The 19,965-nt window shown below is 49.7% G+C and overlaps 1 protein-coding gene across 7 annotated transcripts in view; it reads right to left on the minus strand.

Annotated features, from left to right (window-relative positions):
- Positions 1-19,965, minus strand: part of DNAH14 (dynein axonemal heavy chain 14) — a 427,754-nt gene that overhangs the window by 258,279 nt on the left and 149,510 nt on the right. For all 7 annotated transcript variants that reach the window (XM_063919003.1, XM_063919002.1, XM_063918999.1 and 4 more), the window contains exons 24-28: positions 18,637-18,741; positions 18,421-18,539; positions 18,257-18,331; positions 14,702-14,789; positions 5,840-6,090 (exon numbers count right to left, since the gene is read on the minus strand). In XM_063919003.1, the coding sequence (XP_063775073.1) occupies positions 5,840-6,090; positions 14,702-14,789; positions 18,257-18,331; positions 18,421-18,539; positions 18,637-18,741 (638 nt within the window). The remainder of the gene's footprint in view (positions 1-5,839; positions 6,091-14,701; positions 14,790-18,256; positions 18,332-18,420; positions 18,540-18,636; positions 18,742-19,965) is intronic.

Raw genomic sequence — 19,965 nt, forward strand, 5'->3', positions numbered from 1 at the left:
AGGCAGGGTTGGTGCAGCCATTTTCATAAATACGTTCCACAGGTTACATAACCCACCCATAAAAGCGGGGGGCATTATAACAGAGGTGTGCAGACTATGGGTGTGCCCCCTCATCTCCACGGAGCAGTAGGTTCTGACATTGTGCCGGAGTGCACTGTGCGGGCGCCACGTTTCAGAGGCTAATTACTACTGTGCTTGTGCGGCGGCCATTTTGGTAGTGATTTTTGCTGTGGCTGAAACGCCCGACGCGGGACTCCGGAAAGGTAAGTATTAAAACATGGGAGCAATGTCTGTGTTGTGGCCCTCCCTGGACTTAGGGGCCCCTGACAGTCTGCAGTCACTTAGGGTAGGGAAGGGGGCGGCGACGGATGCCGTTTCCCAAAGCAGAGGCGTCACCTACGTTTTGGGGGAGTGCTGGGTCCAGGAACTGCGTTGTCCGGCTTGCACAACTCCCTGGTCACACAGTCGGCCAATGGTGTCGCAAGTGATTCCTTTACGCAGCACGGAGGCATCTACCTATATCAGACGCCTCCTGCTGCATTACCATAGTACATCACTACTGTTTCCATTTAAGCAGCAGCGATAGCTCCTCCAACCAGATCTGAATCAGGCCCTATTACCCGTGCAGCAGTTCTCCTACTGACAGCGGAGTGACGGGCGATGCAGACAGACTCCCACATTCCGAGAGCAATTAGTACGGAGCACAACTGTATCTAGATGCACACAGCCCACACCATAAACCGGAGCATCAGATGTGTGTGCGACAGAATGCTGACACAATGACTGCCCATCAGTGATCTGTGTGATGAATTTATATATGTTGCACTTGCTGAGAAGATGACAACTTGTACGTTACACTAATGAGTTATAATCACCATGGTTTGTTATATTTGACTCATTTATCTCATTATATGTAACATCATGTTGGCTGATTGATGCCCATAGCACCCACTTATACACTTTTATCTCCATTACAAACAACTGTGGGGCACATCTTCTTTATACGGAACGTAGCGTATCGTTAGTGTAAATATGGAATGCATTAGGCTAAGTAATAAATCTGGAAGATGTGTCTCTAGAACTAAAGGCCTAATGCTTAGTACTAGATGGAAATGGCTCATTGCATATTCCTAATAGCAGTGTGGGGATCAGACTGGAGCTGAAATCTGCGCCTTATATCATGTACAGTCAGCTTGTGTGAAATACATACTAACTACAAGCGCCTGACCCCGGTATTACACTCTGACTACAAGCGCCTGACCCCGGTATTACACTCCAACTACAAGCGCCTGACCCCGGTATTACACTCCAACTACAAGCGCCTGACCCCGGTATTACACTCCAACTACAAGCGCCTGACCCCGGTATTACACTCCGACTACAAGCGCCTGACCCCGGTATTACACTCCGACTACAAGCGACTGACCCCGGTATTACACTCCGACTACAAGCGCCTGACCCCGGTATTACACTCAGACTACAAGCGCCTGACCCCGGTATTACACTCAGACTACAAGCGCCTGACCCCGGTATTACACTCAGACTACAAGCGCCTGACCCCGGTATTACACTACAACTACAAGCGCCTGACCCCGGTATTACACTCAGACTACAAGCGCCTGACCCCGGTATTACACTCAGACTACAAGCGCCTGACCCCGGTATTACACTCAGACTACAAGCGCCTGACCCCGGTATTACACTCAGACTACAAGCGCCTGACCCCGGTATTACACTCAGACTACAAGCGCCTGACCCCGGTATTACACTACAACTACAAGCGCCTGACCCCGGTATTACACTCCAACTACAAGCGCCTGACACCGGTATTACACACCGACTAAAAGCGCCTGACCCTGGTATTACACTCCGACTACAAGCGCCTGATCCCGGTATTACACTCCGACTACAAGCGCCTGACCCCGGTATTACACTCCGACTACAAGCGCCTGACCCTGTATTACACTCTGACTACAAGCGCCTGACCCTGGTATAACACTCCGACTACAAGCGCCTGACCCAGGTATTACACTCCGACTACAAGTGCCTGACCCCGGTATTACACTCTGACTACAAGCGCCTGACCCCGGTATTACACTCCGACTACAAGCGCCTGACCCAGGTATTACACTCCGACTACAAGCGCCTGACCCCGGTATTACACTCTGACTACAAGCGCCTGACCCCGGTATTACATACCGACTAAAAGCGCCTGACCCCGGTATTACACTCTGACTACAAGCGCCTGACCCCGGTATAACACTCCGACTACAAGCGCCTGACCCCGGTATTACACTCCAACTACAAGCACCTGACCCCGGTATTACACTCCGACTACAAGCACCTGACCCAGGTATTACACTCCGACTACAAGTGCCTGACCCCGGTATAACACTCCGACTACAAGCGCCTGACCCCGGTATTACACTCCGACTACAAGCGCCTGACCCCGGTATTACACTTCGACTACAAGCGCCTGACCCTGATATTACACTTCGACTTCAAGCGCCTGACCCCGGTATTACACTCCGACTACAAGCGCCTGACCCTGATATTACACTCCGACTACAAGCGCCTGACCCCGGTATTACACTCCGACTACAAGCGCCTGACCCCGATATTACACTCCGACTACAAGCGCCTGACCCCGGTATTACACTCCGACTACAAGCGCCTGACCCTGTATTACACTCTGACTACAAGCGCCTGACCCTGGTATAACACTCCGACTACAAGCGCCTGACCCAGGTATTACACTCCAACTACAAGCGCCTGACCCTGTATTACACTCTGACTACAAGCGCCTGACCCCGGTATTACACTCCGACTAAAAGCGCCTGACCCCGGTATTACACACCGACTAAAAGCGCCTGACCCCGGTATTACACTCCGACTACAAGCGCCTGACCCAGGTATTACACTCCGACTACAAGCGCCTGACCCCGGTATTACAGTCCGACTACAAGCGCCTGACCCTGTATTACACTCTGACTACAAGCGCCTATCCCTGGTATTACACTCCGACTACAAGCGCCTGACCCCGGTATTACACTCCGACTACAAGCGCCTGACCCAGGTATTACACTCTGACTACAAGTGCCTGACCCAGGTATTACACTCCGACTACAAGCGCCTGACCCAGGTATTACACTCCGACTACAAGTGCCTGACCCCGGTATTACACTCTGACTACAAGCGCCTGACCCTGTATTACACTCTGACTACAAGCGCCTGACCCTGGTATTACATACCGACTAAAAGCGCCTGACCCCGGTATTACACTCTGACTACAAGCGCCTGACCCCGGTATAACACTCCGACTACAAGCGCCTGACCCCGGTATTACACTCCAACTACAAGCGCCTGACCCCGGTATTACACTCCGACTACAAGCGCCTGACCCAGGTATTACACTCCGACTACAAGTGCCTGACCCCGGTATTACACTCCGACTACAAGCGCCTGACCCCGGTATTACACTCCGACTACAAGCGCCTGACCCCGGTATTACACTCCGACTACAAGCGCCTGACCCCGGTATTACACTTCGACTACAAGCGCCTGACCCTGATATTACACTTCGACTTCAAGCGCCTGACCCTGGCATTACACTCTGATTACAAGCGCCTGACCCCGATAATACACTCTGACTACAAGCGCCTGACCCCGGTATTACACTCCGACTTCAAGCGCCTGACCAAGGTATTACACTCCAACTACAAGCGCCTGACCCCGATATTACACTCCGACTACAAGCGCCTGACCCAGGTATTACACTCCGACTTCAAGCGCCTGACCCCGGTATTACACTCAGACTACAAGCGCCTGACCCCGGTATTACACTCAGACTACAAGCGCCTGACCCCGATATTACACTCCGACTACAAGCGCCTGACCCCGGTATTACACTCAGACTACAAGCGCCTGACACAGGTATTACACTCCAACTACAAGCGCCTGACCCTGGTATTACACTCTGATTACAAGTGCCTGACCCCGGTATTACACTCTGATTACAAGCGCCTGACCCCGGTATTACACTCCAACTACAAGCGCCTGACCCTGGTATTACACTCTGATTACAAGCGCCTGACCCCGGTATTACACTCTGATTACAAGCGCCTGACCCCGGTATTACACTCTGATTACAAGCGCCTGACCCCGGTATTACACTCTGATTACAAGCGCCTGACCCCGGTATTACACTCTGATTACAAGCGTCTGACCCCGGTATTACACTCTGATTACAAGCGCCTGACCCCGGTATTACACTCCAACTACAAGCGCCTGACCCCGGTATTACACTCTGATTACAAGCGCCTGACCCCGGTATTACACTCTGATTACAAGCGCCTGACCCCGGTATTACACTCTGATTACAAGCGCCTGACACCGGTATTACACTCCAACTACAAGCGCCTGACCCCGGTATTACACTCTGATTACAAGCTCCTGACCCCGGTATTACACTCTGATTACAAGCGCCTGACCCCGGTATTACACTCCAACTACAAGCGCCTGACCCCGGTATTACACTCTGATTACAAGCGCCTGACCCCGGTATTACACTCTGATTACAAGCGCCTGACCCCGGTATTACACTCTGATTACAAGCGCCTGACCCCGGTATTACACTCTGATTACAAGCGCCTGACCCCGGTATTACACTCTGATTACAAGCGCCTGACCCCGGTATTACACTCTGATTACAAGCGCCTGACCCCGGTATTACACTCTGATTACAAGCGCCTGACACCGGTATTACACTCCAACTACAAGCGCCTGACCCCGGTATTACACTCTGATTACAAGCGCCTGACCCCGGTATTACACTCTGATTACAAGCGCCTGACCCTGGTATTACACTCTGATTACAAGCGCCTGACCCCGGTATTACACTCTGATTACAAGCGCCTGACCCCGGTATTACACTCTGATTACAAGCGCCTGACCCTGGTATTACACTCTGATTACAAGCGCCTGACCCTGACATTACACTCTGATTACAAGCGCCTGACCCCGGTATTACACTCCGACTTCAAGCGCCTGACCCCGGTATTACACTCCAACTACAAGCGCCTGACCCAGGTATTACACTCCAACTACAAGCGCCTGACCCCGGTATTACACTCTGATTACAAGTGCCTGACCCCCGGTATTACACTCAGACTACAAGCGCCTGGCCCCGGCATTACACTCCGACTACAAGCGCCTGACCCCGGTTTTACGCTCTGATTACAAGCGCCTGACCCCGGTATTACACTCAGACTACAAGCGCCTGACCCCGGTATTACACTCAGACTACAAGCGCCAGGCCCCGGTATTACGCTCTGATTACAAGCGCCTGACTACGCTCAGACTACAAGCGCTGTTAGGAAGAAGACAATGGCCAATAATAGTCAGTTGCTAACTACAGTTACCTATACGTCCGAGAAAAATCCAATCTATATTAATTGAATATTATGCCAAATAACTGATATCAACTCCAATATCACATCAAATGGTATAAAAGAACTTTTGAAGTGATTGAGTTCTTAGAAAATCAACACAAATGAATAATTATATGACTAAGCTGAGAACTTTGTAAAGACTGGTCTAGTGGTAGTCCCAAAGCAGAATGATGACACATTTTTTTGTGAGATAGCCCACAACTTCATCAGATGATATCAGTTATCCCACAACAAAACGCATCAGGGTAATATTTTGGGACTACCACTTGACCGATCATTACAGAATCCTCATCTAACATAGTAAGCACCACAATCTGCATAAATAACTCATAAACAATTCCAATAAGGCTACTAACACTACAATGTGACCATGGTCTGATTAATCTTACCTTGTCCATTCAAAATCATCTGGAGTTAACACTTTATTCTTTATTAATTCGGTCAAAACATCTCTGCAGTGCACGTAGTGGGTGAGCAAGGCTTCCAGAGTTGTCTTCTGGTGGGCGGAAGGGATCTCTAGAGCCATGTCTGCCAGCTCGCCGAGCCGCTTCTCCAGGCTACAGAGGACGGCTCCCAGCTCCTTCTCTGGCTCCGCACTGGAGAAGCTTCTCACACAGTCCTTGTTGAACATTATTTGACTCTACAATAAAAAAGAAGCAATTCTAATCAACCGAGGAGCTCAGCGTTCCTGCATAAGGAACATTTTACTAAATATCATGAGATTATTGTATTATTGTAGGTTGTTTCCTGCTCGGCCAGGTAGATGTCCTCCTTAGGGTAATGACATGCTTGGATGTATAATACCAGTGCAATAAAGTCATACCCTTGTGGGCTGATGTGGGCCCAATATTTGGGCAGCACGGATGGTGTAATGGTTAGCATTACTGCCTCAAAGCACTTAGGTCATGGGTTTGATTCCCACCATGGATATGCCATGCTGTGGTATATGTGTGAGCTATATAAACAACTGGTAATAAAATACTAATAACAAAAATAAGATTTTACTTACCGATAAATCTATTTCTCGTAGTCCGTAGTGGATGCTGGGGACTCCGTCAGGACCATGGGGAATAGCGGCTCCGCAGGAGACAGGGCACAAAAGTAAAAGCTTTAGGATCAGGTGGTGTGCACTGGCTCCTCCCCCTATGACCCTCCTCCAAGCCTCAGTTAGGATACTGTGCCCGGACGAGCGTACACAATAAGGAAGGATTTTGAATCCCGGGTAAGACTCATACCAGCCACACCAATCACACTGTACAACCTGTGATCTGAACCCAGTTAACAGCATGATAACAGCGGAGCCTCTGAAAAGATGGCTCACAACAATAATAACCCGATTTTTGTAACAATAACTATGTACAAGTATTGCAGACTATCCGCACTTGGGATGGGCGCCCAGCATCCACTACGGACTACGAGAAATAGATTTATCGGTAAGTAAAATCTTATTTTCTCTGACGTCCTAGTGGATGCTGGGGACTCCGTCAGGACCATGGGGATTATACCAAAGCTCCTAAACGGGCGGGAGAGTGCGGATGACTCTGCAGCACCGAATGAGAGAACTCCAGGTCCTCTTTAGCCAGGGTATCAAATTTGTAGAATTTTACAAACGTGTTCTCCCCCGACCACGTAGCTGCTCGGCAGAGTTGTAATGCCGAGACCCCTCGGGCAGCCGCCCAGGATGAGCCCACCTTCCTTGTGGAATGGGCCTTGACAGATTTAGGCTGTGGCAGGCCTGCCACAGAATGTGCAAGTTGAAATGTGCTACAAATCCAACGAGCAATCGTCTGCTTAGACGCAAGAGCACCCAGTTTGTTGGGTGCATACAGGATAACAGCGAGTCAGTTTTCCTGACTCCAGCCGTCCTGGAAACCTATATTTTCAGGGCCCTGACAACATCTAGCAACTTGGAGTCCTCCAAGTCCCTAGTAGCCGCAGGTACCACAATAAGCTGGTTCAGGTGAAACGCTGACACCACCTTAGGAAGAAACTGGGGACGAGTCCGCAGCTCTGCCCTGTCCGAATGGACAATCAGATATGGCTTTTGTGAGACAAAGCCGCCAATTCTGACACTCGCCTGGCCGAGGCCAGGGCCAACAGCATGGTCACTTTTCATGTGAGATATTTCAAATCCACAGATTTGAGCGGTTTAATTAAAATGTGATTTGAGGAATCCCAGAACTACGTTGAGATCCCACAGTGCCACTGGAGGCACAAAAAGGGGGTTGTATATGCAATACTCCCTTGACAAACTTCTGGACTTCAGGAACTGAAGCCAATTCTTTCTGGAAGAAAATTGACAGGGCCGAAATTTGAACCTTAATGGACCCCAATTTGAGGCCCATAGACACTCCTGTTTGCAGGAAATGCAGGAATCGACCGAGTTGAAATTTCTTCGTGGGGCCTTCCTGGCCTCACACCACGCAACATATTTTCGCCACATGTGGTGATAATGTTTTGCGGTCACCTCCTTCCTGGCTTTGACCAGGGTAGGAATGACCTCTTCCGGAATGCCTTTTTCCCTTAGCATCTGGCGTTCCACCGCCATGCCGTCAAAGGCAGCCGCGGTAAGTCTTGGAACAGACCTGGTACTTGCTGAAGCAAGTCCCTTCTTAGCGGCAGAGGCCATGAGTCCTCTGTGAGCATTTCTTGAAGTTCCGGGTGCCACGTCCTTCTTGGCCAATCCGGAGCCACGAGTATAGTTCTTACTCCTCTACGTCTTGTAATTCTCAGTACCTTGGTTATGAGAAGCAGAGGAGGGAACACATACACCGACTGGTACACCCACGGTGTTACCAGAACGTCCACAGATATTGCTTGAGGGTCTCTTGACCTGGCGCAATACCTGTCCAGTTTTTTGTTCAGGCGGGACGCCATCATGTCCACCTTTGGTCTTTCCCAACGGTTCACAATCATGTGGAATACTTCCCGATGAAGTCCCCACTCTCCCGGGTGGAGGTCGTGCCTGCTGAGGAAGTCTGCTTCCCAGTTGTCCACTCCCGGAATGAACACTGCTGACAGTGCTATCACATGATTTTTCGCCCAGCGAAGAATCCTTGCAGTTTCTGCCATTGCCCTCCTGCTTCTTGTGCCGCCCTGTCTGTTTACGTGGGCGACTGCCGTGATGTTGTCCCACTGGATCAATACCGGCTGACCTTGAAGCAGAGGTCTTGCTAAGCTTAGAACATTGTAAATTGCCCTTAGCTCCAGTATATTTATGTGGAGAGAAGTCTCCAGACTTGATCACACTCCCTGGAAATTTTTTCCCTGTGTGACTGCTCCCCAGCCTCTCAGGCTGGCATCCGTGGTCACCAGGACCCAGTCCTGAATGCCGAGTCTGCGGCCCTTTAGTAGATGAGCACTCTGCAGCCACCGCAGAAGAAACACCCTTGTCCTTGGAGACAGGGTTATCCGCTGATGCATCTGAAGATGCGATCCGGACCATTTTTCCAGCAGATCCCACTGAAAAGTTCTTGCGTGAAATCTACCGAATGGAATCGCTTCGTAAGAAGCCACCATTTTTCCCAGGACCCTTGTGCAATGATGCACTGACACTTTTCCTGGTTTTAGGAGGTTCCTGACTAGCTCGGATAACTCCCTGGCTTTCTTCTCCGGGAGAAACACCTTTTTCTGGACTGTGTCCAGAATCATCCCTAGGAACAGCAGACGTGTCGTCGGAAACAGCTGCGGTTTTGGAATATTTAGAATCCACCCGTGCTGTCGTAGAACTACTTGAGATAGTGCTACTCCGACCTCCAACTGTTCTCTGGACCTTGCCCCTATCAGGAGATCGTCCATTTTCTTTGAAGAAGAATCATCATTTCGGCCATTACCTTGGTAAGGACCCGGGGTGCCGTGGACAATCCAACCGGCAGCGTCTGAAACTGATAGTGACAGTTCTGTACCACGAACCTGAGGTACCCTTGGTGAGAAGGGCAAATTGGGACATGGAGGTAAGCATCCCTGATGTCCCAGGACACCATATAGTCCCCTTCTTCCTGGTTCGCTATCACTGCTCTGAGTGACTCCATCTTGATTTGAACCTTTGTATGTAAGTGTTCAACTATTTCAGATTTAGAATAGGTCTCACCGAGCCGTCTGGCTTCAGTACCCCAATATAGTGTGGAATAATACCCCTTTCCTTGTTGTAGGAGGGGTACTTTGATTATCACCTGCTGGGAATACAGCTTGTGAATTGTTTCCACTACTGCCTCCCTGTCGGAGGGAGACGTTGGTAAAGCAGACTTCAGGAACCTGCGAGGGGGAGACGTCTCGAATTTCCAATCTGTACCCCTGGGATACTACTTGTAGGATCCAGGGGTCCACTTGCGAGTGAGCCCACTGCGTGCTGAAACTCTTGAGACGACCCCCCCCACCGCACCTGAGTCCGCTTGTACGGCCCCAGCGTCATGCTGAGGACTTGGCAGAAGCGGTGGAGGGCTTCTGTTTCTGGGAATGGGCTGCCTGCTGCAGTCTTCTTCCCTTTCCTCTATCCCATGGCAGATATGACTGGCCTTTTGCCCGCTTGCCCTTATGGGGACGAAAGGACTGAGGCTGAAAAGACGTTGTCTTTTTCTCCTTTATACAGCAATACTTCCATGTGCCGTTTTGAATCTGCATAACCTGACCACTGTCGTGTCCATAAACAACTTCTGGCAGATATGGACATCGCACTTACTCTTGATGCCAGAGTGCAAATATCCCTCTGTGCATCTCGCATATATAGAAATGCATCCTTTAAATGCTCTATAGTCAATAAAATACTGTCCCTGTCAAGGGTATCAATATTTTCAGTCAGGGAATCCGACCAAGCCACCCCAGCGCTGCACATCCAGGCTGAGGCGATCGCTGGTCGCAGTATAACACCAGTATGTGTGTATATACTTTTTAGGATATTTTCCAGCCTCCTATCAGCTGGCTCCTTGAGGGCGGCCCTATCTGGAGACGGTACCGCCACTTGTTTTGATAAGCGTGTGAGCGCCTTATCCACCCTAAGGGGTGTTTCCCAACGCGCCCTAACTTCTGGCGGGAAAGGGTATACCGCCAATAATTTTCTATCGGGGGAAACCCACGCATCATCACACACTTCATTTAATTTATCTGATTCAGGAAAAACTACAGGTAGTTTTTTCACACTCCACATAATACCCTTTTTTGTGGTACTTGTAGTATCAGAAATATGTAACACCTCCTTCATTGCCCTTAACAAGTAACGTGTGGCCCTAAAGGAAAATACGTTTGTTTCTTCACCGTCGACACTGGAGTCAATGTCCGTGTCTGTGTCGACCGACTGAGGTAAAAGGACGTTTTAACGCCCCTGACGGTATTTGAGACGCCTGGACAGGTACTAATTGGTTTGCCGGCCGTCTCATGTCGTCAACCGACCTTGCAGCGTGTTGACATTATCACGTAATTCCTTAAATAAGCCATCCATTCCGGTGTCGACTCCCTAGAGAGTGACATCACCATTACAGGCAATTGCTCCGCCTCCTCACCAACATCGTCCTCATACATGTCGACACACACGTACCGACACACAGCACACACACAGGGAATGCTCTGATAGAGGACAGGACCCCACTAGCCCTTTGGGGAGACAGAGGGAGAGTTTGCCAGCACACACCAAAAACGCTATAATTATACAGGGACAACCTTTATATAAGTGTTTTTCCCTTATAGCATTTTAATATATATAGTCATATCGCCAAATAAGTGCCCCCCCTCTCTGTTTTAACCCTGTTTCTGTAGTGCAGTGCAGGGGAGAGCCTGGGAGCCTTCCCACCAGCATTTCTGTGAGGGAAAATGGCGCTGTGTGCTGAGGAGAATAGGCCCCGCCCCCTTTTCGGCGGGCTTCTTCTCCCGTTTTTCTGAGATCTGGCAGGGGTTAAATACATCCATATAGCCCCCAGGGGCTATATGTGATGTATTTTTAGCCAGAATAAGGTACTATCATTGCTGCCCAGGGCGCCCCCCCCAGCGCCCTGCACCCTCAGTGACCGCTGCTATGAAGTGTGCTGACAACAATGGCGCACAGCTGCAGTGCTGTGCGCTACCTTATGAAGACTGAAAAGTCTTCTGCCGCCGGTTTCTGGACCTCTTCACTTTTCGGCATCTGCAAGGGGGTCGGAGGCGCGGCTCCGGGACGAACCCCAGGGTGAGACCTGTGTTCCGACTCCCTCTGGAGCTAATGGTGTCCAGTAGCCTAAGAAGCCAATCCATCCTGCACGCAGGTGAGTTCACTTCTCTCCCCTAAGTCCCTCGATGCAGTGAGCCTGTTGCCAGCAGGACTCACTGAAAATAAAAAACCTAACAAAACTTTTACTCTAAGCAGCTCTTTAGGAGAGCCACCTAGATTGCACCCTTCTCGGCCGGGCACAAAAATCTAACTGAGGCTTGGAGGAGGGTCATAGGGGGAGGAGCCAGTGCACACCACCTGATCCTAAAGCTTTTACTTTTGTGCCCTGTCTCCTGCGGAGCCGCTATTCCCCATGGTCCTGACGGAGTCCCCAGCATCCACTAGGACGTCAGAGAAATACAGATATTTACTATTACGGATATTTAGCTGGATGATATTTTTCCACTGCATGCACGTCTAAGTTGCACTGCGCACGTGCCGCAATGTATTAAAGATGGCGGTCATAGGATGGATTTGGGTGCAGAGTGATTGACAGGTAATCAGCGTTTTGTGGGAGGTAATGGGGAGGGGGTGTCGAACCAAACGTAGGCATGTTGCAACTGCTTCCGGGGCCTGTTCCAGCCAGCATCTGATTTCTTGTACATGGCATTACTGGGCCCGGTGACTTCATTCCACCTGGCCCAGTACAGATGTACGACCAATGTGTCTTTTTACGCAAGTGGTGGGTACAAAGGTGCAGCAGTGACAGGACTGGCGCCAACCTCTGCATTAGGCCCCTGGCATTACACCTTCTGGAAATGTACAGTTTTTTTGATGGTTCCCTAATTCAGCCATACTACGCACAGACCCCCCTGCACTGCTGCTTCCCAACTACGCACAGTCCCCCGCCATTACTGCTTCCCAACCACGCACAGTCCCCCTGCATTACTGCTTCCCGACTACGCAAAGTCCCCCTGCAATACTGCTTCCCGACTACGCACAGTCCCCCTGCAATACTGCTTCCCGACCACGCACAGTCCCCCTGCAATACTGCTTCCCGACTACGCACAGTCCCCCTGCAATACTGCTTCCCGACCACGCACAGTCCCCCTGCAATACTGCTTCCCGACTACGCACAGTCCCCCTGCAATACTGCTTCCCGACTACACACAGTCCCCCTGCATTACTGCTTCCCGACTACGCAAAGTCCCCCTGCACTGCAGCTTCCAGACTATGCAAAGAACCCCTGCACTCCTGCTTCCCGACTACGCACAGTCCCCCTGCATTACTGCTCCCCGGCTACGCACAGTCCCCCTGCATTACTGCTTTCCAACTACGCACAGTCCCCCTGCATTACTGCTTCCCGACTACGCAAAGTCCCCCTGCACTGCAGCTTCCAGACTACGCACAGACTCCCTGCATTGCGGCTTCCCAACCACGCACAGTCCCCCTGCATTACTGCTTCCCGACTACGCACAGTCCCCCTGCATTACTGCTTTCCAACTACGCACAGTCCCCCTGCATTACTGCTTCCCGACTACGCACAATCCCCCTGCACTGCAGCTTCCAGACTACGCACAGACTCCCTGCATTGCGGCTTCCCAACCACGCACAGTCCCCCTGCATTGCGGCTTCCCAATTATGTACAGTCCCCCTGCATTGCGGCTTCCTGACTACACACAATCCCACTGCATTGCAGCTTCCCGACTACGCACAGACTCCCTGCATTGTGGCTTCCCGACAACACACAGTCCCCCTGCATTAATGCTTCCTGACTACGCACAATCCCCCTGCACTGCAGCTTCCAGACTACGCACAGAATCCCTGCATTGCAGCTTCCATACAATACACAGTCCCCCTGCATTGCTGCTTCCCGACTACGCACAGGGCCCCCTGCATTGCTGCTTCCCGAATACGCACAGACCCCCTGCATTGCTGCTTCCCGACTACGCACAGACCCCCCTGCATTGCTGCTTCCTGACTACGCACAGACCCCCCTGCATTGCTGCTTCCCGACTACGCACAGACCCCCCTGCATTGAGGCTTCCCAACTACGCACAGACCCCCCTGCATTGCTGCTTCCCGACTACGCACAGCCCCCCTACATTGTTGCTTCCCAACTATGCACAGACCCCCCTGCATTGCTGCTTACCGACTACGCACAGACTCCCTGCATTGCTGCTTCCCGACTACGCACAGACTCCATGCATTGCTGCTTCCTGACTACGCACAGACTCCATGCATTGCTGCTTCCTGACTACGCACAGACTCCATGCATTGCTGCTTCCCGACTACGCACAGACTCCCTGTATTGCTGCTTCCCGACTACGCACAGACTCCCTGCATTGCTGCTTCCTGACTACGCACAGACTCCCTGCATTGCTGCTTCCTGACTACGCACAGACTCTCTGCATTGCTGCTTCCCGACTACGCACAGACTCCCTGCATTGCTGCTTCCCGACTACGCACAGACTCCCTGCATTGCTGCTTCCCGACTACGCACAGACTCCCTGTATTGCTGCTTCCCGACTACGCACAGACTCCCTGCATTGCTGCTTCCCGACTACGCACAGACTCCATGCATTGCTGCTTCCCGACTACGCACAGACTCCCTGTATTGCTGCTTCCCGACTACGCACAGACTCCCTGCATTGCTGCTTCCTGACTACGCACAGACTCCCTGCATTGCTGCTTCCTGACTACGCACAGACTCTCTGCATTGCTGCTTCCTGACTACGCACAGACTCTCTGCATTGCTGCTTCCCGACTACGCACAGACTCCCTGCATTGCTGCTTCCCGACTACGCACAGACTCCCTGCATTGCTGCTTCCCGACTAGGCACAGACTCCCTGCATTGCTGCTTCCCGACTACGCACAGACTCCCTGCATTGCTGCTTCCCGACTAGGCAATCAGAGGGACATGGAAGCACTGATCTGATTTGATGTCTTCACCACAACGTGGCATGCAGTCATTATACCGTGTCAGATGACAGAGAGAGACAGAGCACCCTCACCTACTGCTGCCTAGAGGTACCTGGCCTGGCTATCACTACATCCCAGCGGTATATTACATTGAGGCGGGTACTGGCAGACATAACATTATTTGTTACAGTCATTTCTATCTCTCGTACTCACCACAACTAGTACCGCCTGTCCGGAGTGAGTGAGCAGCCATTTCTTGAAATCAGATTGGCCCCAGTCCAGCACCCCAACTCTGACCATTCTGTAAAAGAATACTTTTGCGGTTAGATTGTTTCCTGGCATCATTTCAGTGAATCATAGATTTTTTTCTGATGAGCAAAATTAATTCAGAGGGTTGATTCAATTATATGCGACTGTCGCATTTGAGAGTAAGTGCAGGTGTAAACCACCTATGGCAGCGATGGTCATGCAGAGTCTTATCTGCTGCCCCAGGGGGTTTGCTGGGCCACTGGCAGCGTTTCCACGCTGTTATAACCACTACACGCCCCCATGGCATCTAACTGAATTGACCCCTTGGGTGGAATTTGGAACACTATGCTCTTTATATGTTTTACAAAACTGCAGCGATGAAATGGTCCAATTCCATATGTTACGACATATGGTTCTTTAATGCCGGGATAATATACAGATTTTTAGGGGTATGTACAGTTGAATGCGTGATTAGTTTTCCTGTGGCGAGCGCAATTTTGGGCAGACGTTGAGTTGGTATCCGGACTCCAAGTCGACAGCACAAAGGTCGACACACTTTAGGTCGACGCCAATTGGTCGACACACCTTAGGTCGACATGGACAAAAGGTCGACAGGAACAAGGTCGACATGGAAAAAGGTCGACATGAGTTTTTCACAATTTTTTTCTTTTTTTGAACCTTTTCATACTTAACGATCCACGTGGACTACGATTGGAACGGTAATCTGTGCCGAGCGAAGCGGTAGCGGAGCGAAGGCACCATGCCTGAAGCATGGCGAGCGAAGCGAGCCATGCGAGGGGACGCGGTGCACTAATTGGGGTTCCTGGTCACTCTACGAAGAAAACGACACCAAAAAAGCATTAAAAACTCATGTCGACCTTTTGTCCATGTCGGCCTTTTGCCCATGTCGACCTAAGGTGTGTCGACCAATCGGCGTCGACCTAAAGTGTGTCGACCTTTGTGCTGTCGACCCTGAGTCCCAGACCCGTTGTGTTTTTGCCATTCAATTAGATGGAAGAATTGTAATTTCTATAAGAATTAACAAATCTTTTTTTATTATCGCTTTAGATCAGGTGCAAAATTAGAAAAAATATATATATTTTAAGGTAAAACTTCCGGGATTTGGGTGGTCATTCCGAGTTGTTCGCTCGTTGCCGTTTTTCGCAACGCAGCGATTAGGTGGAAAATCCGCATGCACATGGTACGCAGCGCGCATGCGCTAACTTATTTAACACAAAACTTAGTAGATTTGCTGGTGTTCGTGCGGCGCTTTTCAGTCGCACTGCTGATCGGTGAGTGAGTGGCAGGAAAGGGGCGTTTCTGGGTGGTAACTCAGCGTTTTACGGGAGTGTGCTTAAAAACGCAGGCGTGTCAGGGAAAAACGCAGGAGTGGCTCGAGAAACGGGGGAGTGGCTGGGCGAACGCAGAGTGTGTTTGTGATGTCAAACCAGGAACTAAACGGACTGAGGTGATCGCAATCTAGGAGTAGGTCTGGAGCTACTCAGAAACTGCAAAGTATTATTTAGTAGCAGTTCTGCTAATCTTTCGTTCGCTATTCTGCTAAGCTAAGATACACTCCCAGAGGGCGGCGGCCTAGCGTGTGCAATGCTGCTAAAAGCAGCTAGCGAGCGAACAACACGGAATGAGGGCCTTGGTGCAGAACCCCTGACTAATTAGGCAATTGGACGTTTCCAATTAGCTTAATTGGGTCAATAATTACATTTAATTATTAGGGTGAAATTCTGCATAATAGACAAAAGATGTGGAACAGGTACAGTATAAGGGGGCGATGTAGGGATGGGACGGGTGTTTTAAATTTTGCAGGTGGGATTTCCAGATTTTTTTAAAAACATTTTTTTAAAGTGGCCTTAAATCACCCCAAATTATGTTTTTTTATTTTTATTTTCATCCAAATTTTACGGAAGTATTTATTTAAAACAGAATTGTTTTTATCCTTTTATTTACTTTTTAAAGAAATATTGTTTTCTGGGGTACAGGCTGATTTCCACTTTTTTATTTTACATTTCCCATGGGTTTTTGGTGGAAAAATGATTGCGGCAGATATTTTTCTCAATTGGACAGCGCAATAATCGGGAGCGCCAATACCCACGAATGTCCCCCACCCCTTGTAAATAGGATGAGGGGCCATTCGAGCGAGTGTGGGGCCCACCTGATGCAGTAACTGGAGTGTGGAAGGTATGTAACAGTTGTTTATGTCATCCAGTGACTCCACCCAAACATACTGTGTCCGGGAAGTAATGGGAGCCGATAATGGCAAAATGTCCGATGTTTGCGGCTATTGCTGCTAATATCGGGCATTTTGAAAAATCGGCTAATGTATTAGCGGCCACAAATCGGCTTTTTCGAATGCTTTCAGCTCTAAAGTAGAGAGCCTGATAAAAAGTCGGATCCAGATGTTTTGGCCGTGTTAAGTATACAACTCAGCCAATGCAATGAAGTCCGATATCGCAAGTCGGTCACAAACAGCTCTAAAACGCACACAGAATTTAGAGGGTTTTTTTGGCCGAGTTGGTTCTGAAAATGATGGAAATCAATTATAAATACATTTTTCAAGCACATTTGCAATAAACGTATTTCAATAAATTTTTGACACAAACAAAACCTTTGATCAGTAAAAATAGTCTGTGTAGTGTACATGTCAGTTTTGCACATTTTGCACAGGAAAATGCATCTGATACACAAATGGAGGTATTAGGACGCACAAGCAGCTTATGCTGATTTAAATTATATGCAATGAAGGCTATATTCAGTGTGTAATTGCGACTGTATCTAACTATGTTACAGTGTTTATCTGGAATACACTGTAGCATAACATTTTATATGCAGATACAGTTGCTATTACACACAGAATATAGGCATGCTGGATATCATTTTAAAGAGAAGGAGCTGCCTGTGCGTCCTATTCACAACATTTGCTTCTAAAATGAAGAGTTGTGAATAGGACGCACAAGCAGCTCCTGTTGTGTAAAATGATATGCAGCATACCTATATTCTGTGTGTAATAGCAACTGTATCTGCATACAAAATGTTATGCTACAGTGTACTCCAGCCAAGCGCTGTAACAGCATAAGCTGCTTGTGCGTCCTAGAGGGCTGGGGTATTATTTAGGTGGTGTGTTACTTTAATCATGGGACTTTTGGGGGACAATGGATGACTTTCTCTGACACTGTGGTCCTCCTATACTAAAAGATGCATTTTGGTTGGCTCATAAATATCAGATGTTTTCTAGTCTAAATACCACGACACCTCGGATCCGATACGCAGAAGCCGGGAAATAGACGCACGCCATTACATTGGCCGAGTTCCAGGAAATAGACGCACATTTGTAATGTCCGATGTGGTGCGTTTATTTCCCAGGCGGAATTATTGGTTCCCATTTTATCCCGCCCAATATCTCTAAGTTTGGTTGGAGATCTCCTATATGGTCAAACAATGGAAGAACCGCCCTCTATTCAAAAGAAAACTACAGTGTATAGCTGTAACCAGGTGAATACTCACTTCTTTACGACGTCAAACATACTGGTCTCCACGTTCCCCAGCCACTGCTCCACCGGGCCCCTGACTCGGATGTTCCTACAGAGAGCAGCACAGTGTTATAATAGTCCTATCCCTCCCCCTGCGTTCCCCGCTAATGAGTAAGGCTAATGACGACGGAGGTATACTTAGGCATGCAGATCTTCTCTCCCTCCGCAGATATAATCGTCTCCACCTCGGGGGGACTGTTCAGGTGCCGTCTTATGTCGAGGTGCCGGATATTCTCAAAACACTTCACCAGGTGGGGCTGCAGTATATAAGGGATACACGGGCATCTACCAATAACACTAGAGTAATATAAATGTGTAGAGGACAAGCTTTAACGGCCAGTGATCTCTCCTTACCTGGACCACATCGGGGTTCTTGCTTTCAGCCAAAATAGCAAGCAGGTCGTCATTGCTGAGGAAGTAGAATCGCGGAAATATCCGACGCTTAATTTCTAGAAAGTCCTGACGGGGAGAAAATAATAAATCTGCATCATCATCATCATCATCACCATCATCATCATCATCATCACAGCACTATTACCCAAGGTGATAGGGGGCAATATGTACCCCCCTGGTCCGGTGCTGCCTGCATGGGTACATCCACAGGCACTGAGGCCTGGAAAATACAGCGGACTGGGCAGGTGGGCTTACAGGGGTGACTCACAAAAGGGCTGTGGTTCCACCTACAGTTAGTCCACCCTGCAGACATTGGCCCAGGAGCACCTACAGCTAAACGGAGCAAATCTGCACCAGGACAAGCTGCTAATCTGTGCTGCACGCGGGGGAAACGCTGCTTATTTTGCAGATTGGACACAAGTATTGGTCAGTTTTATTATTAACACTGATTTAGAGGCCTTTTTAGCAATTTATATTTGTGGGGTATCCACCGAAAACACCCATTTTTGGGTCGCAAATGTCAAGTATCCCCCAAATGGGGATACAGTTTGATTGGCGGCAGTCAGGATCCCGGCTGTCAGGATACCGACGCCGGAATCCCGACCACTGACAATGCCACCAGCCGGAATTCCGGCTACCATGGACTATTCCCACTCGCGGGTGTCCACGACACCCGTAGAGTGGGAACAGAACCTTCATTGCGCTCGCCTCCCCCCCCTGCTGGCATTCTAGCGGCCGGGATCCCAGCGCCAGTATGCTGACTGCAAGGATCCTGAATGTCAGCAACCCGTATCCAACGCCCCAAATGTGTGTATGGGGATTGCAGCACATAGCAGAGACATCTGTTGCGCTCCTCTGTGCGAGCTGCTTTATTGGCGAATTTACCAAACTCTAGAATACGACACATTCTGGAGCTTGGCCCGGTATCTTATGCCATTGTAGCCTATGGGTTACTTTCTGCACCATTTACCAGGAGAAGGATCTGTAGGATCCCTCCCCGGCAGTAGCCGCCTGCACATTCCTATGTGATGGATTGTTTATTTCTATGCTGGAAGTTATTGGTCTTGAAATTAAGCCTTTAAATTATATTTCTCTGACGTCCTAGTGGATGCTGGGAACTCCGTAAGGACCATGGGGAATAGCGGCTCCGCAGGAGACTGGGCACATCTAAGAAAGATTTAGGACTACCTGGTGTGCACTGGCTCCTCCCACTATGACCCTCCTCCAGGCCTCAGTTAGAATCCTGTGCCCGGCTCGAGCTGGATGCACACTAGGGGCTCTCCTGAGCAG

This window comes from Pseudophryne corroboree, chromosome 4 (assembly GCF_028390025.1).
Source record: "Pseudophryne corroboree isolate aPseCor3 chromosome 4, aPseCor3.hap2, whole genome shotgun sequence".
NCBI classification, from domain to species: Eukaryota; Metazoa; Chordata; class Amphibia; order Anura; family Myobatrachidae; genus Pseudophryne; species Pseudophryne corroboree.